The sequence below is a fragment of the Pteropus medius genome, unplaced genomic scaffold (genome assembly GCF_902729225.1).
Source record: "Pteropus medius unplaced genomic scaffold, Ma_sr-lr_union100, whole genome shotgun sequence".
In the NCBI taxonomy this organism is placed as follows: domain Eukaryota; kingdom Metazoa; phylum Chordata; class Mammalia; order Chiroptera; family Pteropodidae; genus Pteropus; species Pteropus medius.
Window position 1 is genome coordinate 941,246 of NW_024345872.1, and position 23,867 is coordinate 965,112.

General features: G+C 35.6%; 1 protein-coding gene across 1 annotated transcript in view; it reads right to left on the reverse strand.

Annotated features, from left to right (window-relative positions):
- The window catches only part of CHRDL1 (chordin like 1), a 140,142-nt gene that overhangs the window by 113,325 nt on the left and 2,950 nt on the right, over positions 1-23,867 (reverse strand). Inside the window, exon 2 of the mRNA XM_039874772.1 lies at positions 22,742-22,890. Coding sequence (XP_039730706.1) covers positions 22,742-22,890 — 149 coding nt within the window. The remainder of the gene's footprint in view (positions 1-22,741; positions 22,891-23,867) is intronic.

Genomic DNA, 23,867 nt, shown 5'->3' on the forward strand with positions numbered 1-23,867 from the left:
TGCATATTGTTCACTTTTTCCATTAGAATCACTAGCTTATTAATCATAGGTATTTTAAATTCCAACTTGATAATTCTAAAATATCTGCCATTATCTGAGGCTGGTTTTGATACTTTATTTGTCTCTTCAGACTGTGCTTTTGGTCATTTGTTTGTTTTTGTTTTGCCTTTTAGTATACCTCATAATTTCTTGTTTAAAGTTGGACATAATGTATTTGATAAAAGGAACTGAGGTGAATAGGCCTTCAGTGTGAATTTTTATGTTAATATAGATAGGAGTTAGGCTAACTTTAGCTGTGATTTCAGAAGCTAAAATTTACTCTAACATCCCTGTTTATACCCCTTTGTTGTTTCAATTTTCCCTAGATACTCCTTCTTAAATAGGGTCTGAAGCTTGCACTTCTTTTAACTGTAGTTTCCTGTTATTATACAGGGGCCTTATTGATGTGCTGGTAAATTGTGGGGGGTAAGAGAAACACTCTAAAATCACATAATTAGCTCTTAGTCTTTTAAGTCTTTTAGTGAGTCTGTGTCCATGAACTGTGACCTTTCAAAGTGCTTCCTCCTGTCCACCAGAATAGGTAAAACAGGAAGGCTAGTGGAGTTGGGTATGTCCATTCTCCCAAGTTAGTTAGGCTCTGATAAAATGCAAATCAATTAGACTCTGATAAAATCATTTCTCTTGAGGGCAGGCCTCAGTTAAGAAGAACTAAGAGCTCTGGGCTTATTTCAGAGTGGTTACTTTTTCCTCCTCTGCCTGAAGCAGAAAAGAATTTTTCTCCAATCTTCAACCTAAGAACCTGGTGGGTCTCCCGGAGATAAAACTCAGAAAAAAAATTTTTTTTTATCTCTCAAGCTAGTACATGTTACCTTTTCAGCAATTAGTCAATTACCCCCTTTAAGTGTTCCTATTATGATAAAGCAGTGGCTATTTTATTTGCTTGTCTTTCCAGTTTTCAGAGTAAAAAAACAAAGAACAGTTTGCCCTGTGATCTCAATTTTCTGATTGATTTAAAAGGTGTTGATTTTAAGTTCCTTCAGCTTTTTTCTTGTGACAATGACAGTGACAACTTCTAAGCTCTTTACATGTCAGACCAGAAACTGAAAGCTCTTTCCAGTCCTTTTTCTATGCATTGTGTGTATAAAGATTTTTATTACAAAATTAATAGCATATAGTATATACATTTTGTAAACTACATTCTAAAATTAACATATGAAAAATATTTTTATGTCATTAAATATTTTCCCCATACCTCATGCCTAGTGAATCTATATCAAGATAGTTGAACCATAATTTATTAACCATATCTTTTTGGGGGGTATTAGATTGTTTCTTTTTCCTCCTTTAAAAAATATTCCATGATAAATATCTTTAATGTAAACTTCTGTGTGCAACACTGGTTATTTTGTTAATATAAATTCTTAGTAGTAGATTATCAGGTCAAAGATTTTTAATGCTTTCAAGTTCTTTATCTATATTGTAAAAACTGCCTCCCAGAAAAACTACACTATTTTACCTTACCATTAGCAGTTAAGTGAGAATGCCCAACACTGGATATTTTAATTATTTAAAACTGCCAATTTAGTGAGGAAGAGAAATGAAACTAATATTTCTTCCTTTCTTTAGCAGAAAGATTGATTATGTATTTGTTTTTAAAAACTATTTTTATTTCACCTTTTATGATATCATCATTATTAAAATTATTACATTAATCTACATTTCTGGGTTAAGAGCATAGGCTCAAAAATGTTTATTAATTGAAAGAACTCATGAAATCAAAGTTACTTTTTAGGCCAATTTGTTTGTTTTTCAGCCAAGTCTTAGAAATACAATTTTATTGGTATAGACACAAATTAGACTTATGCTCCACAATATTCTAGAATGGAGTAGGAAATATTTTAAGAATCACAGCATCTCTTAATTGATGAGAGGTAATTATGAATTTCTGAAAATGAGGCAATTTTTGCTACCTTCCACATGTTGGTAAGAGTTACTGTTTATCTATTATAAATTTATAATTTCACTCTCAAACCCCTAAGTGATTGTGTTTCTCATATACAACTTATTTAGACATTTCAGAATGAATATGAGTATACACTTAGAAGCAAAACCATGAAGACTATTTAAGTAGCATTGTTATGTTGGAATAAATAGTTCTACTTGTATGGATCTGCAGCCACTAATACTTGAATGAAGGTAAGCTAGAAGTTACTTTGTTGATTTAAATCCACATTGCAATGTTAAATGGAACCTTGTGTATTATGCATTTGATTCTGGATTATTTTGCTTGCTTGGATTAGTTCACTCAGAAGTTGACAACTTAAAATATGAAATTGGATGAGCTTTCACTATCAACTATGTGATCTTCATGGTTGGGTGATTTATCTTTTTCTTACTTGATGAAAAATAAATGGGATAATAAAAGATAAAGACTTCTGAAAGACTAAGCAAACATTAAAATAAGACAAGCTATCAAAATATGGGTTTCAAGTACATTTGTATATTTTTAAAACTCACATCCAAATTGTTAAAGGTTCTAACTATCAGGAAAGTCTACTTCCAAAGAAACAGTATATGCTGATGCCACAAAGAGGATATTTTTTATAAATCTCCTTTAAATAACTTGCTATATATTTTCTGAAATATCTATAAGACAGATCATTTTACACACTATTAAATGGATCTTTTCAATTTATCTGATCTCACCATTATTCATGAAATGGATCATCTAAATAACTTGTTTCAGCCAAGAGATTGCATTTCCCCTAAATTGAGCCTCTAAAGAGTATTGTTAGACAAAGTGAGAAAACTTAGTGATCTGAATTTCCCTGCTCCAAATCTGGCTCAAAGGCTACAAGGTAGATGATACGTGTAAAAAGGAGCCAGGGAACCAAGTCCTGATCAACAGAGAGCCAGATGAGAATAAACCAAGTCCTGATCAACACAGAGCCAGATGAGAATAGTAATAACAATAACAACAAAACAACTAATACTTGTTGAACATTTCCCATAAACTATGTTCTGTTCTAATGGTTTTATATATATATATATAATGGTTTTTATATTTTATATATATATTATATATATATTTTATATATATATATATAATGGTTTTATATATATAATGGTTTTTATATTTTATATATATATTTTATATATATATATTTTATATATGTGTATATATATATACATACATATATAGAATGGTTTTATATATATATATACACACATATATATGTGTATATATATATGCATGTGTGTGTGTATGTGTGTGTATATATATATATGCCACACACACACACACACACACATATATGTAACTCTATATATATATATATATATATGAATTCACGAAATTCTCACAATAACCCCTACATGGTAGGTCCCATCATTAGCACCATTCCACAGAAGAGAAATCTGAGCGTAGGGAGGTTTGGTAACTTGCCCAAGCTGACATGACTAGTCAAGGTATAGACCTGGGATTCTAATCTAAATAGTCTGGCTTCAGAACCAAGGACTACAACTACTGCAGAATTCTGTCTCTCCTGCTACACAGTTGTAAGGTACAGGCCATTCATTTTTAGAACTTGGTAAATGAAGGGCTTCCATACGTTTTTGCCTAACCTTCTCTCAAGCTACCCTTCCACTGTACCTTTGAAATACAGCTTTAATCACCTTTTAAAAAATGAGGTGCTGTGTATAGGGAAGTTAAATGATACTTAAATAGACTGTAAAACTACAGCTGGCAGACTTTATTTTGCATTTTTTTAATCTATCAAAGTGATGAAGCATAAAGTATAAAATTATAGTCATGCTGTCAAGGGGTTTGAAATCTAGTTAGAAAGATAGATTATTCCAGCTACAAGCTCTTTTTCATATTCTTTAAACCTAACAGCCTCATAATACTCACATGGCATTTATCCCATGTTACAGGATGAGTGTCTTGCAAACTATACTTCTTAAAAATGAAGATATCTTACTCAAACACTAACTTCTGATAGAAACCTAAACCCAAATGCAAACATAATGGTCTTTCATCAAGTATATTGGTTCTAATACTTTAGCAATATGGGATTTGGCCAATTATGCCCCAGATAGAAATACACAAACTCCTGGAAGGAGAAAATTCAGGAACTGGAGGCAGACAAGGAGCTGAACAATACATAATTTGTGCTATTAAACAATGCTTCTGAAATCACTGACACTAATTTTTTAAGGCATATAACGAAAGTGAACACTATAATCTTTAAGACATGTTTTACCATAGTCGTCCAAGATTGAGTGGTTAGCACAATTATAGCTGAATTGAGCATGCTGAACAATTATCATTCTTCAGAAACTACAATAAAGTCAATCTCGGCACATGCTTATAACTAATAACAAAAGCTTTTGTCCTCACCTATGGCAGAATTTAATGAGTTACACAGCATAATCAACCATACCTAAAGTCCCAGTATACCATCTTCGACAAGAAGCACAAGTGAGATGATTTTACTGAAACAATGATGCCTCGCCAACTTTTAGGAGATACAGGCAACAAAAGTAATCTTATTACTTTCCAATAACCAAGGCATACCAGCTGGAGAGTGCATGACTTACCACTAACTAATGGTATCTGTGAGTAGAACTTGGTTCCAATGGAATTCCAACTAACGTTTGAGATGGACCTTCAACCCATATCATCATAGCTATTTTTCAAATGGTTTAACTGGTCCTAATTAGAAGTGGCAATCCCTGATACTTTAGGGGTCACTCACTGTTAACAGAAGCAATGATGACAAAAAGTAAACAACAGAGATGTGCCACTATGCCATCAATGTTTTGTCCAATCATCACTAACCAGCACCCAGAACCAGGTCAAAAGGTCAATAATTTCATTACCAGTCTAAAAGCAAGAAAACACTCCCCAGAACTATTTTTGATGAGCTATTACTGTAAACATATCATTATGTAACTATTATAATAATATTTATTTTATTATAACAGAGTAAAAAAGAGAGATGAATCTTTACTGTTCACTATATGAGGGGACAAATCAAATAAACAAATTCTTTTTAAATTATTTTTAAAAGGCTACTATAATAATGAAGAAAAATTAAAAGCATAAGTACTTTTTTTCTGTCATCAAACTTAAAGCAGAGTGAAAGAAGGGCAAAATATAGTAGTTTAAAAAAAAAGTCTCTTATTTCTCCGGCAATTAGGATTCTAGAATTGAAGTCAGATTTCCTCAGGTTTTAGGACATCATTTCCAGGATGTAGAAACCAGTGAGAAAGGAAAGCCAGGAAGAACCTACAATCTCCATCCTGTGTATATAGCTTATTCCTCTTTATCCAGGAGTTAATTATCTTATTCTTAGTTGTTGGATCATTTTCCCCTAAGTAAATTTCATTTATATTGTGTGGCCTATGCACAGCATGGCCTTACCACTCTACCTGTCTTGCGGCTATTTCACTTTTCTGCTAGCAGGTGGACACACTCATTAAGAAGGAAAGGGTCCATATTTCAAAGATGCTTGACAATCAAGAAAGGTGACACCATTGGCTAAAATGAGAACTAGAGATTTTCCGTGAAATTTTAATTCATTGTGCCCTTCTATATCCCATTAGCATGGTTAACTGAGAGTTGATGGTATGATCATTAGCCTGTATTATCATTAGCCTGTACTATGAGGTCATGGAGAGATACTTTTACAGAAAGGCTGTTAAGCTGGTAAAACCTGACCAGAAAATTTTTCTGGTTAAAATTATCTCTTACATGTCATCTGGCATAGGGCAAAATAAAACTTCTTGTTTGAAAAACACACTTATTCTTCCTGTCAGCACCTCAGCTGTACAAATCTCTGCTAAAGGAGCTTTATTTTTCTGTTTGTTCAAGAATTCAAGTTGTGCTCTTGAACTTTTCAGAACAGAATCAACTTTGCATACCCTGCAACTAGTAACTAAAATATCCAACTTTTACTTCAGACAGCGTGGGATCTGTCTCCACTACAGGTGCATTTTAGAGAATCAATTGTGAATTGACATCATAAAACAAATTGGTTACAAGACCGTGCTTCACTTTCATAAAATGGCATAGAAAAAAGACAAGCAGTATATATACGAATTAACTATGGTTATCCTTGCATATTGAGATAACCAGTGACTTGTTTTCCTTATACTTTTATGTATCTTCTGAATGTTTAACAATGAGCAGAAAAAAAATTGTCTTAACATAAAGCTTGATTATGGCATCTGATAATTGACAATCCAATCTACTAGACATATTAAACATTCATTTGTTTAACACTTCCATGTTCTAGCCTTCTATTAATTTTAATCATGCAAAGGTAAAGTACCTGGACCACATTTCCTTAGCACTAACAGAAAGACCCTAATTAAGTTATAATTTGATACTTGCCCTCTTCCTTTATAGGGAGTCAATTAAAGAATGCCAAACAGACAATTCTTTCTTTTGTGAAACCAAGGTTACAGATAGTGCCCCTGTACCACCCAGAATGTGATTTATTCAAACATCCCATAATCAATACCATTTAAGTAGGTGAGAGGTAAGAAAAGGATCTCTGTAGATGAAACTGTAATTTTCTCTTGCCAACAAATCCAAAGTTTCTCTTCATATCTTTCCAAATTTAGAATGTTAATACTATAACATACCAAACCAGGTGTTAAAAAACTTCTCTTTCTACATTTTTCAGATGTCCTCTAGTTTTTTGATGTTTAAAAACATTATCTTGCAACTACTCTTTCACATATAACCTGCATCTCACCTTTTTATAAGCAAGCAGGCTAGAAATCTTAAATGTATAAAATACTCTTCGTAGTGACCTTGTGACAACAATAAAAGTCTAGACATATCCCAAAAACCTAAAGTCAGAGCCTTGGTTTCCCTTGTCGCATCTCCTTAGGTCCTATTCTGGTGTCCCTTAGTTTGCTGTACAGAAAGCAAGAATTCCTTTCAGTTTATAAGGAGAGAATCTTTATTTCAGAGAGCATGAATGACTCAACCTAATCAATATCACACAACACACAACAGAACTGACCAGAAACCAAGTTTCCTGCCTTAAATCACAGTCCTCTTTCCATTAGACTCTGAGGAAATTCCAATCGTACTGAAAAATCAGAGAAATCTAAGAAGTATGGAATAAGGGCACATATTTTTAACCTTCCTCACAAATTTCCCTTCATTTAGTTTATTTAGGTTCTTGGATAACTTTAGTCCTAGACTCTGTCTTCAACTCTTTATTCATTCAGTTTGATCATTTCCTACATGTTAAGTGGCTGCTATGTACAAAGGACTGGGCCTCTACTAAAGAGGATGAACTGGTTTCCTCAGAGAATTGCTAGACAAATTGGTATAGTTAACAGAACACTGAATTTGGATATCTGGGTTTGATGACTTAGACTTGATGTCTGTCCTTGTATAAAGTCATTTGAACTCATTGGGTTTCAAGTTTTTCATCTAAAAATTAAGGGAATAATATCACTTGGCTTGCAAGAGAACTATTCTAACAGCTACCACTTTCTGAGAGCAAATTACATGCCAAACACAGTTGCAAGGCACTTGGTGTACACAATCTCATTTAGTCTTCAAATGTCCATGTTGATGGTCGTCATGCTACTATTTCTCCCATTGTATTGATAAAAAAAAAAAAAAACAAAAAACAAAAAACTAAAACTGGAGAGGTTAAGCGACCTTCTCAAGGTAAGTAAGAAAGTCACAGGGCTGAGGTTTGGATCTAAGTGGACTCCAGAGCCTCCACACCCAACCCCACTGCCTTGCAACATAAAAAAGTAATTTAAAATGTACTTCAAAATACATTAAGCTTTCTAATTTTAAGGTATTCTTCCTTTCTACTTCCACCTAAACTTCTAAGACATGAATAGGTCTACTTTTTTGTTTGTTTCTTTCTATTATCCAATAATCACTTCAAGTATCAAAGTGAGAATCTGGAGGAAGAAAACTTAAGCCTGTATGGTTGCCTTTCACAATAGACAAGGTCTAGGTAGGTTCCATAAGGCCACGCTTAACATGTCTGAAAATTTTCTAAGTATCTTCTTTCTCTCTTTCCATCTTTTGGTGGCTTGCCCTTCCTGAGAAGTCCAAAGGCCCATTTTCAGCCAAATGTAAATGTTGGAAGCTTTTCTCCAGAGGAGATAAATGAGTGAGCATCTAGTGCCTTAGAATATCCAGGTAACTCATCTTATAAAGCAAGAGTGGACCCTATGAAATACAAGAACAAATTTCTCTCCCCAGAATAGCTGCCAGACTTGGCACAGGCAGGTCCATTCAAAATACATAATATTCCTAACAACTCAATTCTTCTACCTCATTTTGATCAATAGTTCATTACCTAAGTTAGAGCTGCCAAAAGAGGCAAACTCTTCAGTCCATTTGCCCCATATTTGCATGAATGTTATGCACTGAATGTTACGCTCCTTTGAACTTCAAAAGAGCTTCCTGGCCTCTCTGACCACAACTTTAGCAACAGAGAATAATGGAGTTACATAAAGATGTTTTCCTGGTTAACCTTGCTGATTCTGAACAGTAACAAACTTTTATATAAGCAACAAATGGTTCATTCATCCACTGCAATGCATCATCAGCATTTTCTAGGTTCCTGAGCTTGTGTTCCCTTCTATGAGAGCAACTGTAACTGGAGAATTTACTACTAGTAAGTGGCAGCATCCACCTCGACCTTTCTTTGTGAAAACAGCTTTCCACAAATACATTATTTTTTTCCAGACTTCATCAGACTTTACAATAACTGAATGAGCATCTTTGACCAAATTGGCATCCCCCTTCATTCCACCCTGACACCCAAAGTAGGAGAGCAAACAGGCTACAAAGCACCCTCCTTATTCTAGAAGCTTATATTCTAACTAGCTTGTGAAAAATCAAAAACCTTGGCTTCCCTGGGTAAAATGGTTATCAGGCAGCAAGAAGAGACATAAAGGTTTATTACCTTCATGCTTACAAGTTTCTTTTAAGTTTTTCCAGTTTTCTTTTTCCTTCTTCCACACCCATACCTACCATTCTCTAGAACTAGACAGTAAAAATATGGGAAACGAGATGTCGTTTTACTTCAAAGAACATTTCCCCCATTTGTTAAAGTAGTATCTGTCTATTGTAAAAACATCAGAATAAATAGAAGAAGTACAAAGACAAAAATAACATTTATGAAACTACCATCCAGAGGTAAAACAACAACAACAACAACAACAACAAAAAACATTATTTCCCTATTACACACCATACATGAATATAAATCTTATATGAAATAGAGAACTATGGGTAAAATCCCAATTTCTGGAAGCAGTAAGAGAAGATATAAGAATATGGAGTAAAAAACCTTCTTAGAAATAAAAAGAAATTCGGAGCCATAAAAGAAATGAATGATAGCTCTGACTAACAAAAATTTCAAACTTCTGTATAGAAAAATACAACTTAAAGTTTAAAACAAATAGACTGGGGAAATAATATTTGAAATGTAAAACATTAATAACAAACTTTGAAATAACAAAATGTTAAAAAATCAATGAGACAAACAACTCAACTAAAAAACTAAGCAATTCATTGAAGAAATATAATTGGATTTTGAAATAATTGAAAGCAGTCCAGTCAAGATGGTGGGCTAGGTAAAAGCAGGATTCACCTCCTTCCATGGCCACATTAAAATTACAAACAAATTATAAAACAAACAACTTGGAGAACCACCTGAAGTCTATCTGAGCATAACACATGTGTCTGAGGATACAAAGAAAAAAATTAATATAATATTGGAGGTCCTAGCAAGTGCAATGAGTCCAGAGAAAGATATAAAGGGCATCCAAATAGGAAACAAAGAAGTCAAACTGTCACTATTTGCGGATGACATGATTCTCTAAATAGAAAACCCTAGAGACTCCACAAGAACACTACTAGAAACAATAAGCAAATACAGTAAAATTTCTGAATACAAAATCAATGTGCAAAAATTCATAGGGTTCCTATACTGTAATAATGAAGTGTCAGAAAAAGAAGTGGAAAAATAATTCCTTTTGCGATCGCAACAAAAAAGAATAAAACACCTAGGAATAAACCTAACAAAACATGTGAGGGAACTACATAATGAAAACTATATGACCCTATTAAAAGAAATCAAAGAAGATACAAAGAAATGGAAAGATATCCGTGTTCTTTATTGGAAGACTCAATATACTTAAAATGACCATTTTACCTAAAGCATTAAACAGATTTAATGCAATTTCCATCAAAATCCCATCGGCATTTTTTAAAGAAATAGAACAAAAAATCATCAGATTTATATAGAAGAACAAAAGACCCCGAATCACCAAAACCATCCTGAGAAAAAAGAATGAGGATGGAGGCATCACTCTGTCTGACTTCATATTATACTACAAAGAGATAATAATCAAAACGACATGGTATTGGCAGCAAAACAGACATAAATACCAGTGGAACAGAATCGAGAGTCCAGAAGTAAACTCATATTTATATGGGCAAATAATTTTTGACAAAAAAGCCAAAAACATACAGTGGAGAAATGAAAGCCTCTTCAATAAATGGTGCTGGGAAAACTGGAAAGCCACCTGCAAAAGAATGAAACTAGACTGTTGTCTATCACCACACACCAAAATTAACTCAAAATAGTTTAAGGACCTGAATATAAGACCTGAAACAATAAAATGCATAGAAGAAAACATAGGAACTAAACTCAAGGTCCTTGGATTTAAAGAGAATTTTATGAATTTGACCTCAAAAGCAAAGGAAGTAAAAGCTAAAATAAATGAATGGGACTACATCAAACTAAAAAGCTTCTGCTCAGCAAAAGAAATTATCAACAAGGTAAAGAAACAATCATCCTGATGGGAAAGTATATTTGCAAGCAACGTCTCCGATAAGGGCCTAACATCCAAAATATACTAAGAACTCAAAGGACACAATAACAACAAAAAACAAACAATCCAATCAAAAAATGGGCAGAGGACTTGAACAGACACTACTCCCTAGAGGACATACAAATGGCCAACAAATATATGAAAAGATGCTCAACATCGCTAACTATTAGGGAAATGCAAATCAAAACCACAATGAGATACCATCTCACACTTGTTAGAATAGCTGTTATCAACAGGACAAATAACAAGTGTTGGAGAGAATGTGGAGAAAAAGGAGCCCTCATACACTGCTGGCAGGAATGCAAATTGGTACAGCCACTATGGAAAACAGTATGGAGGTTCCTCAAAAAACTAAGAATTGATCTACCATATGATCCAGCAATCCCTCTACTGGATAATTACCCTAATGACTTGAAAACTCACATCTGAAAACATATTTGCACACCAATGTTTATAGCAGCATCATTCATGGGTGCCGGGACATGAAGGCAACCGAAATGCCCACAACAGGCAATTAGATAAAGAATCTGTGGTACATATATACAATGAAATATTATTCAGCCATAAGAAGAGATGAAATACTGCCATTTGCGACAATGTGGATGGACCTTGGGATAATCATGCTAAGTAAAATAAGCCAGACAAAAAGTTGAAAACTACATGATATCACTTACATTTGGGATATAAACCTAAAAGCAAAGAAGAAACAGGACAAACAGAGACTCATGGGCATGGACAATAGACTAGTGGTTATCAGAGGGTAGAGGGGAGGGAGGAGGTAGATGGGGTAAAGGGAGTCAAATATGTGGTGATAGAAAGAGATCTAACTATTGGTGGTGAATACACAATGCAATATAATATATATACCTTACTGTTAAACTGTATACTTGGAACTTACTGGATTTCATTAACTAATATCACCATAATAATAAAAAGAAAAGAAAAGAAAAACTATATCCAGAACTATAGGAGGGGAGAAGATGCGAAATGGCTGGCCCTGCACCCGCGCATTGTGGTGGAGCACAGGGAGGGAGAATACAGCTGCAGAGGACCCCCAGAAGGAGCAAGGGGCCCTAGCGCTGCATAGAGTCTCCTCTGCCCAGGGTTCCTGACCCAGAAAGATGAGTTTCCATAAAATCTGACTGTAAAAACTAGCAAGGACTTTGGCTGTCTGGGTGAAACAGAAGGAACCTGAAAACCCAGCCATCCCGTTAAAAGGCCCACACGCAGATTCACACGCAGAATCCCTGGGCTCCAGCAGAGATTCAGTGGCTCTGGAGGCTCAAGGGACATATGGGGAAAGACTGAGTTGCATGGTGTGGGGGCAAGGGATAGAGAGATAGCCCACATTGCCTTTTTGTGGGGCCCTTTCTGGGGCAGTCTGCAGGTGGCCATATTGCCTTCCCCACCCCACATGGCCAATTCTGAAGCTGCATTGATTCAGTGAGATGGGCCAGCTCTACCCCATGTCTCCCTGGGGCCCAGCTATACCCAGCCCACAAATTGCCGACTGTAGCCCATTGCTGGACAACCAGCCCCACCCCACGCCTTATCTGAGCAGAACATTTATTGGCAGGCAACAGCTCTCAGATCACGTGGCCCACATGCGGTCCACACATTTCAGGGGGAACTCTTAGTGGCAAGTCACTGGTGTCAGCGCAAGTTGGACTATTTCTTGGGTGGATAGCGGAGGTCTGAGGGCCTGAAGAGGATAGCGGTTGTTCTTGCTGAGGAGATTCAGCACTGGCATGAAACCAGGCTCTATGTTGCCTGGGTGAAATTAATTCGCTTTACCCCAGTGACTCTCTGGGTCCCTGCCCCACCCAACTTGCATACCACCCAAAGGCTCTTCCAGCTGCAGAGTCATACAGGCAGCTGGCAGGCAGCCTCAGCCTTGAGGTGCACTGGTCTTTTTGCTAAGCTGCCTCAGGCTCAATACTGGGGTAACAGACCTCGGCTCACAGTGTGGTCTCTCCCACATGCCTCCAGATCTAACATAGGCAGCAACGATCTAAGGATCGCTTTGTAGCTCCTACCAGGTAGCCCTGAGCAATCAAAAGTAGTAGCTGAACTTGGCCTACTTGCAAGCCCCTCCCAAAGGGCCACCGAACCAACACACCCAAAAGCTAGTGCCAGACCACAACAGAGCACCACCTGACTAGCCCCATAAGCAGCACACCCAAAAGGTGATCTCGACAGATACATGAAACTGTTGAGGTCAGCCCCACACAGCAGCTCATACCCTATTGGTGTAGCCAATCCCCATAGCCGGTTAGCTGGGTAGTCAATCCCATCCTCTGACGTACTAACAGGCTTAGCTACAATAGAAGACACATAACCACACAAGGAACACACCCAGAGCCGCCGGTGGAGGTAATTAGGGAGACTGCACCACTGGGCCACACAGGATGCCTACAACACAAGGCCACCTGGCAAAGGCTGTGAGATGTAATAAATCTTCCTAATACATAGAAACAAACACAAAGGGGCATATAAATGAAAAAAAGAAGAAGAAATATGCCACAAATAAAACAATAGGAGAAAACTCCAGAACTAAAATTAAACAAAATAGAGACAAGCAACCTATGAGAGACAGAGTTAAAAACACTGGTTATAAGGATACTCAACGAACTGAGAGGAAAGATAGATGATCTCAGTGAGAAATTCAACAGAGAGATAGTAAGTATAAAAAAAGACCTAGAAACCATAAAGAATCAGTCAGAAATGAAAATACAATAACTGAAATGAAGAATACACTAGAAGGAATCGACAGTAGATTAGATGAAGCAGAGGATCAAATCGACAACTTAGAAGACAAGGTAGCAGAAAACACCCAATCCAAACAAATAAAAAAGATTAAAAAAATTGCAGAAAGTTTAAGAGACCTCTGGCACAACATTAAATGTACCAATATCCACATCGTAGGGGTACCAGATGGAGAAGAAAGTGAGTGAGGGATTCAGAACCTATTTGAAAAAAACGACAGAAAACTTCCCTAACCTGGCAAAGGAAATAGACATACAAGTCCAGGAAGTGCAAAGAATCCCAAAGAAGAGGAACCCAAACAGACCAACACCAAAACACAGCATCATTAAAATGCCAAAGGAGGAAGACGAAGAAAGAATCCTAAAAGCAAGAGAAAAGTAGCTAGTTACTAACAAGGGTACTCTGATAAGAATATCAGCTGATTTTTCAACAGAAACTTTGCAGGTCAGAAGGAATTGGCACACAACACTCAAAGTGATAAACAAGTGAAAAACAAGAACCTATAACCAAGACTACTCTACCCAGCAAGGCTATCAATTAAAATGGAAAGTGAGATAAAGACCTTCCCAGACAGGAAAAAGCTAAAGGAATTCTTCATCGACAAGCCAGAATTACAAGAAATGATAAGGGGACTTCTGTAAAAAAGAGGGTGAAAAAAAAAACTCATAAATATGAATAATAACATGGCAATAACTATGTAGCTATCAATAATCACTTTAAATGTAAATGGATTAAGTGCTCCAATCAAAAGACATAGGATAGCTGAATGAATAAGAAAACAAGACCTATACATATGTCTACAAGAAACCAACCTCAGACCAAATGACACATGCAGACTGAAAGTAGGGATGGAAAAAGATTTCATGCAAATGAAAATGAAAAATAGCTGGGGTAGCAATACTTATATCAGACAAAATAAACTTTAAAACAAAGGCTATAATAAGAGACAAAGAAGGCCATTTCCTAATTATAAAGGAATCAGTACAACAGGAGGACATAATCCTAGTGAACATATATGCACCCAACAAAGGGCAACCTATATATACAAAGCAACTATTGACTGACATGAAGGAAGAGCTTGACAGTAATACATTCACAGTAGGAGACTTCAACACCCCATTGACACCAATGGACAGATCTTCCAGAAAAAAAAAAAACAATAAGGAAAGAGTGGGCTTAAATGACAAACCAGACTCGATGAATTTAATTGATATTTTCGCAGTGTTTCATCCCAAAGCATCAGAATATATTCATCTCAAGTGTGCATAAAATATTTTCTAAAAGAGACCACATATTAGGCCACAAAACAAGTCTCAATAAATTGAGAAGAGTTAAGTCATATCAGGTGTCTTATTTGACTACAATGGTATGAAACTAGAAATCAGCTACAAGAAAAAAAACTGCAAAATACACAAACACATGGAGGCTAAACGACATGATACGAAACAAAGAATGGGTTAACAATGAGATCAAAGAAGAAATCAAAAGATACCTAGAAGAAAATGAAAATACAACTCAAAATCTATGGGGCACAACAAATGCAGTCCTAAGAGGGAAATCCACAGTAATAGAGGCTACCTCGAGAAACAAGAAAAATCTCAAATAAACAATCTAACCTTATACTTAAAGGAACTAGAAAAAGAACAGCAGAAAAAATCCAGAGTAGAAGAGAGGAAATAATAAAGATCAGAGCAGAAATAAACAAAATAGAGTCTAGAAAAGAAATATAAAAGATGAATGAAACGAAGAGCTGGTTCTTTGAAAGGATAAACAAAATTGGTAAACTTTTAACCAGACACATCAAGAAAAAAAAGAGAGGGCCCAAATAAAATCAGAAATGAAAAAGGAGAAGTAACTATGGACTTCATAGAAATATAAAGGATTGTAAGAAAATACTACTAGCAATTATATGCCAACAAATTAGACAACCTGGAAGAAATGGATATATTCCTAGAAACATACAGTCTCCAAAGACTGAGTCAAGAGGAAACACAAAATCTGAACCTACCTATTACCACCAATGAAATAGAATCAGTTATCAAAAAACTTCCAGAAAACAAAAAATTCCTAGACTAGATGGTTGCATGGGTGAATTTTGCCTAACACTCAAAGAAAAATTAACAATTATTCTTCTAAAACTATTCCAAAAATTTCAAGAGGAAGGAAGGCTTCCTAACTCTTTCTGAAGCCTGATGCCAAAACCCTGATGCCAAAACCAAAGACAATACCAAAATAGAAAATTATAGGCCAATATCCCTGATGAACATTGATGCAAAAATCCTCAATAAAATATTAGCAAACTGAATTCAGCAATACATTAAGAAGATCATACACCATGATTAAGTTTGGATTTAGTCCTGCAATGCAAGGTTTAATATTCTCAAATCAATTAATGGGATATACCACATTAACAAACTGAAAGATAAAAATCACACGATGCTATTAATAGATGCAGAAAAGGCATTCAACAAAATTGGGCATTCATTTATGATTAAAAAAAAAAACTCAGCAAAGTGGACATAGAGGGAATATACCTCAACATAATAAAGGCCATATGTGACAAACCTACAGCTAATATTATACTCCTTAGGGAAAAGCTAAAAGTGTTTGCCTTAAGAGCAGGAACAAAACAAGGATGTTCGCTTTAACCATTTCTGTTCAAGACAGTATTGGAAGTCCTAGCTACAGCAATCAGACAGAAAAACAAATAAAAATCATCTAAACTGGAAAGGAAGAAGTAAAACTGTCATTATTTGCAGATGACATGATATTATAGAGGAAGAACCATAAAGACTCCACATACACACACACACAAAACTGTTAGAACTGATCAACAAATTCAGTGATATAGCAAGATAAAAAATTAATATTCAGAAGTTGGTACACCGATGACGAACTATCCAAAAAAGAAATTATGAAAACCATCCCATTTACAATTACATCAAAAACAATAAAATGCCTAAGAATCAAATTAACCAAGGAGGTAAAAGACCTGTTCTGGAAAATTATAAGCCATTAAAAAAATAAATCGAAGATACAAATAAATGGAAGCATATACCATACTCATGGGTAGGAAGAATCAACATCGTTAAAATGGCCATACGACCCAAAGCAATCTGTAGATTCAATGCAATTCTTATCAAAATACCAATGGCATTTTTCAGAGAACTAGATCAAATAATCTTGAAATTTATATGAAGCTATAAAAGATCCTGAAAAGCCACGGCAAACGAGAAAAAAACAAACAAAAAAAAAACAATGTTGGAGGTACCACAATACCTGATGTCAAACTATACTATAAGGCTATAGTAATCAGAACAGCATGGTACTAGCATAAATGTACTAGCATAGATCAATGGAGAGCCCAGAAATAAATCCATGCCTATCTGGTCATTTAATCTATGACAAAGGAGGCAAGACTATGCAATGGAGTAAAGACAGTCTCTTCAACAAATGGTGTTAGGAAAACTGAATAGATACATGCAAAAAAAATGAAACTAGACCACCTTCTTACTCCATATACAAGAATAAACTAAAAATGGATTAAGACCCGAAATCTTAAAACTCCTAGAAGAAAACATGAGCAGTAAACTCTCTGACATTGCTATTAGTAATTTTTTTCTTCTAGTATACCTCCTCAGACAAGGGAAACGAAAGAAAAAATAAACAAATGTGACTTCATCAAACTAAAAATTTTTTACACAGCAAAAGAAACCATCAACAAAACAAAAAGACAACCTACTGAATGGGAGAGGATATTCATCAATAATACATCTGACAACGGGTTAATATACAAAATAATAAAGAACTCATACAACTCAACACCAAAAGAACAAACAATCCAATTAAAAAATGGGAAGAAGACCTGAATAGGTATTTCTCCAGAGAGAACATACAGATAGATTTATGAAAAGATGCTCAAAGTCATTAATCAAACGAAATGCAAATCAAAACCTATTATAATAAGGTATTACTTCACACCTGTCAGATTGACTATCATCAATAAATCAAAAAACAACAAATGTTGGCAAGGATGTGGAGAAAAGGGAATCCTCGTACATTTTTGGTGGGGCTGCAAATTGGTGCAGCCACTGTGGAAAACAGTTTTGAGATTCCTCAAAATATTAAAACTAGAACTACCTTTTGACCCAGCAACATCACTTCTGAGTAGCCATGAAAACCAGAACATTAGCTCGTAAAGATCTATGCACCTCTACCTAGTTTCACTGCAGCGCTATTCGCAATAGCCAAAATATGAAAGCAACCTAAGTGTCCATCAATAGACGACTGGATAAAGAAATTATGGTACATATATACAATGGACTATTACTCGGCCGTTAAAAAAATGAGATCTTACCATTTGCAATGACATGGATGGACCTCGAGGGTATTATGCTGAGTGAAATAAGTCAGACAGTGAAAGGTAAATACCATATGATTTCACTTATATGTGGAATCTAAGGAACAAAAGAAATAAACAAACTAAAGGAAAACAGACTTAGAGATACAGAGAACAAACTGGTGATTGCCAGAGGGGAGGGGTGTTGGGGGAATGGATGGAAAAGTTGGAGGGATAAAGACATACAAATTAGTAGTTACAAAACAGTCACAGGGATGTAGAGTATAGCACAGGGAATATAGTCAATGTTATTGTAATGGTTCTGTATAGTACTAGATGGTTGCTAATCGGGGGATCACTTCACAAATTATATAAATATCTAACCATTGTGTTGTATACCAAAAACTAATATAAAATAAAATAATAGAGTATTCTCCTCCCCTCAAAAAGAGATTCTTTTTATTCTCTACATCGGCAGTCCCTAAACATTTTGGCACTAGAGATCTGTGCTCCTATGAGAATCTAATGCCTGATGATCTGAGGTGGAACTGAGGTGGTGATGCTAGTGCTGGGGGGGCAGCTGCAAATACAAATGGAGCTTAGCTTGCTTGCCCGCCACTCACCTCCTGCTGTGCGGCCTGGTTCCTAACAGGCCACGGACAGGTACCAGTCTGCGGCTCAGGGATTGGCGACCTCTGCTCTACATGACCTATAAGAGTGATTTCCAACAGTATTTGCTCCATAAATATATGTTAAATTAAAAAAAAATTAAATAAAAATAATTGAAAAGGTGCTCCAGTAATAGGAAAATATCACACCAAAACTGAAATATGCTTTCTCCTATTAAACTGGACCCCAAATACAAATATTAATAACATTTTGATAAGGGAATATTGAAATGTACACATACATAGATGGTGGGAATATAAATTGATGCAACTTTTTTGGAGGACAATTTGACAGTCCTTACAAGATTGAAACTGAAAATACACTTTGCCTAACAATTCTTCACAAATACTTGCCTAAGTGTCTAAAGGTGCTCATTAATTCCTTACTTGTAATAGCAAACCTGGAAATAAACCAAATATTTACAAAAAGGAACTGGTTAAATAAACCATAGCACATTTATACAACTGGAAACTATGCAGGCACTAGAAAGAATATGGTACTGTTATATTGTGTTCTGACATTGAAGGATGTAAAAGTAAATTACAAAAAAGATATATATATCCCATTTTTGTAAAAAAAACTATAGGAATGTATGTTTTTATAACACAGAAGAGTTTGAATGAACACAAGCAAACTGTTAGTAATAGTTACTTGTGGGGAGTAGGATAAGAGTTGAGGGATACAGGTTCTTTATAAACTCATACTTTCATATTGTTTTGTACGAGTATTATTAATTTTATAATTTAAGAAATTTTAAAATAAGTTAATATAAGCATTTTCCAGGGCTATCAAATTTTCTTTCTTTCTTTCTTGAATTAAGTGTTCACCATCCAAAGTCAAATCTCTTTCCATCACCATATATTTGACCCCCTTTACGTAGCCTATCTACCTCCTCCCTCCTCCCTTTCTCTCTGGTAACCACTAATCTGTTGTCTGTGTGTATGGGTTTTGTTTCTCTTGTTCTTTTGTTGCTTTCAATTTTATATCCAGCATATAAGTAAAATCATATGGTTTTCAACTTTTTCTGTCTGACTTATTTTGATTAGCATGATAATCTCAAGATCCATCCATGTTGTCGTAAATGGCAGTATTTCATCTCTTCTTATGGCTTAGTAATATTCCATTGTATATATGTACCACATCTTCTTTATCCACTCATCCACCAAAGGGCACTTCGGTTGTTTCCATATCTTGGCCACCATGAATAATGCTGCAGTGAACACTGGGGTGCATATATCTTCATGGATAAATGTTTTCAAATTTTGGTGGTAGATACCCAGAAGAGGGATTTGCTGGGTCATACGGTAATTCTATTCTTAATTTTTGAGGACCCTCCATACTATTTTCTATAGTGGCTGCACCAATTTTCATTCCCACCAGCAATGTATGAGGATTCCTTTTTCCCAACAACCTCTCCAACACTTGTCAATTTTCTTGTTGATAATAGCCATTCTAACAGATGTGAGGTAGTATCTCATTGTGGTTTTGATTTCCATTTCCTTAATAGCTAGTGACGTTGAGCATCTTTTCATGTCTGTTAGCCATTTGTATGTCTTCCTGGGAGAAATGTCTGTTCAGGTCTTCTGCCCGTTTGTTAATTAGATTGTTTGTTTTATTTGTTATTGAGCTGTATGAGTTCATTGTGTATTTTGGATATTAGCCCCTTATCGGAAGTGTTGTTTACAAATATCTTCTCCCATTCAGTTGTTTGCCTCTTTGTTTTGTTAATGGTTTCTGTTGCCTTGCAGAAGCTTTTTAGTTTGATAAAAGTCCCATTCATTTATTTTTGCTTTTACTCCCCTTGCCTTTGAGATCAAATTCATAGTTTTTTTTTAATGGTAGCATACATTACATGGATTATTTATGTAACTGTTCCCCAGAGAAATGACATTTCCACTGCTTCTAATTTCTCACTGTTAGAGTTGCAATCTAAAGTTCTGTGCATGATGTATATGTGTGTGTCTGTGTATGTGTGCATCCAGGAACATACATAGGGCATATGTTTTGAGAGTCTCCTTTAGTGGAGATAACTTTGCACATGTCTTCAAGACAATTAGCCTTAGTATAGCTACCCGAAATGATGCTGAATAGCTTATTCAGGGAATTACCATGACCTTCGCCTCATCATCTGTCTATTAGCCTTAAACACTAGACCAGAACTGGTGCCCTAGGCCATGTTGTATATAATCATTTCAATACCAACTGAATATCAAAAGTGCTTAAGACAAATTCATAGTCCGTAGGAAATCTTAGAAAGTAATTGTTTGCGGTCTGTAAATAGTTTTTAAGTTGTTTTTGTTTTTGTTTTTGTTTTTGGTGTGTCAATTAAGCTGTACATTACATGGACAATATTCCTCAATTCTTCATAAATATGGATGGGCAATTTCCCAGAAGAAATGGTCTTCTAAGAGTTGCCAACTTCTCTCATGATACCATCTGTAAAAGGCCATAAGGAAGTTTCTAAGAGTGGAAGAATTTTAAGCCCAGCTGATTGAAGCTGAGCTGAGCTGTGAGTGTATGGACAAATTTTCTATCAGGTCCACTTAAATCAAAGAGAATTTCTGGAAGAGGAGGAATCTAATGGACCACAGTCAAGTGGAAGGAGATGGTCATTTAAGGTGGGGGTCCCCAACTCCCGGGCTGCAGGTCCATAACGATCCTGGCCTCATAGAAACTGGGCTGCACAGCAGGAAGTGAGCAGTGGACAAGCAAGCAAAGCTTCAACTGTATTTACAGCTGCTTCCCAGTGCTAGCGTCACCACCTCAGCTCCGCCTCAGATCATCGGCATTAGATTCTCATAGGAGCACTGGTCCCTGGTGCCAAAAATGTTGGGGACCGCTGATTTAAAGAATACAAGGGGAGAGGCTGATCCACATTTCCTTGGTGAGATCATGTCCTGCTAAAGTTCCTCTTACAGACCAATCATACTAGATATCACCACACATCACTCACATTTAAAAGCCTAATCAAAAGCACTATTTTTCTAGGTAAAAGATTAAGTTTATTATGAAAATCATAGTGGGACAGAAACACACATAATAATGGAATAGGCTTGGCCCTGTTCTGTCCGTCAACAAACCTCATGCCTAATATATTTAACTTCTGTTGATAAAGGATAAATGTTTAAATGACAAGCTTCAGATGCTGCTTCAGCTCCTACCAAGAATATTTTCACAATTCCTTCTCATGAATAAGTTCAGAGGAGCAGAGAATGCCCCTCTTGGACTAGTTCCACTTTGCGCTTCTTTTGATGCAGCAAAAAGGGGGAACTAGGGCTTTTCCTTAAAATTTGGAGCAAGTGTCCACCTCAGAAATGGCTGTAAGTGGCGCAAAGAAGATGAGGCTCATACTGTGCGAAGAGAGCCGAAAGCTCCTAACAAGTGCAGAGATATCAATGGTTACTCATAAATCTCCCAAATATGAGTCAAAGAGGGTTAATTAGCTCCCTTCCTGCCACTCTGCTTTCTCAAACATTTTAGCTCATCACATGGATCGCTGACTTTCTAGAAATATTCTCTGGCTTTGTGGGGTATTATTCCTTTCAATAAATGGTATCCAATTTGCTCACGGTCCCTAGAATCTCAATTTCTTCAAAGGGTTTTTCAGCTGAATCCAGTTAATGTGAAGGTTGTTTCCTTCTTCGTGTTTCAGCATAAGAAAATAGGGAGAACCCAATTTACTTTTTCTTTTCTTTTTTCTTTTCTGTTATTCCTTTTCATAAACTGAAAACCTTTGCTGAAGAGTCTGAAATCTGGGGAAAAATCCAGTTCATCTGTCAGATATTTCTAGAGTTATGTAAAATGGAATGAGATTTATACAGTTTAAAACAGAAAAGGAAAATAGGCTAATGTGCCATGTGTTCTATGAGATGAGAACTATATGATAATCAGAAAAACCGGCCCAAATTTAGTTAGCTTGATTCAAAGCTCTTTTATCAACTCATGAATAAACCAGTAACATTCACTTTCTTCTCTTAGAATAATGGCATGGCCACAATCCACACAGATTATAACCGCATTTTCAAAGAAATTACAAAAAAGCATCCTGTTTTTTAAACTTGAGACACTTACATTTTACTTGCTCTGTTTTGCTCCCTTCTAGGAAAAGAAAGAACAGCAACAAGGAAAAGATATATTTCGTGCTTCCCATTTTCCACTTTTTTCTCATTTTGGCCATGGTAAAAGGCAACTCAAAACTTTCAGGGCCTGGTATAGTCAAGCTGTTGGGAAGAAAGCAGAAAAAATAGCTTAAAACAGATCCTCTAGAAGTGATGGAGATCACTGATGCTTAGGTTTCTAACTTGCTAGGGGAAAAATGCTGGGAATTTACATAAATACAATCATTGTTTTTCTGCATAAGAAACAGAACCTACCTCTCTTGTCTTGCAAAAATTGTAGGGGAAAATTCAAGTAGATGAACATGTATTTCTATCCAATGCTAAGGCTGAATCCTTACTGGCAAGTCATAAGGAAATAAAAATAAATTTTGAATTTTAATTCTAAAAGAATTAAAGTTGATTTCTCAAGAGATTTTCTTTAGGAGGAAGGGGGAACTTGGGTTTGCAAAACAGCTACTTTGGCAAACTAGATAAAAATCACGGGCATGAGACCCAATGTCTGAAATGAAAGTTAACTAATCTGAGCTTCAAGACTACTGTTTTATTAATCCTTTAGGGATGAAGCACAAACTGATTAGTGTTTCTCTTGTGTCTTCTATGGCATCTATAAGGATCTTCAGTTTGGCTTACTAATGTTGGAAAACGCAGATGTAATTAACAAATGGATGCAGTTAAATTCCTGAATGACTCAGATATATTCCTCTCACATTAAGTCCATTCTGAAATGGAAATTTAAAACGAGCTACTTTTAAGGAAATTTAGGCAAAATTAAATAGGCAAAGTGTTCATAATATATCACCACACAAAAGATCATCAAAGCAACTACAATTCTTAAAAATATGAGATTTATATGTCCAGCCTAAGGGGTAAAAGTCTTAAATTTTTTGAGAGCCTTTGAACACGGAAAGTTTGTTATAGCTCATATCCAGTCACAGGTATTTTCATAGACTTACTATTTTGCAAAATTCTTCCAATGGGTGATGTGAAAATATTTAAATATTCTAGAAACACCATTTCAATCTGGGATTAACTCTGGATGGGAACTCAGCTCATTGATCTTTTTAGAGGGTCCAACCTAA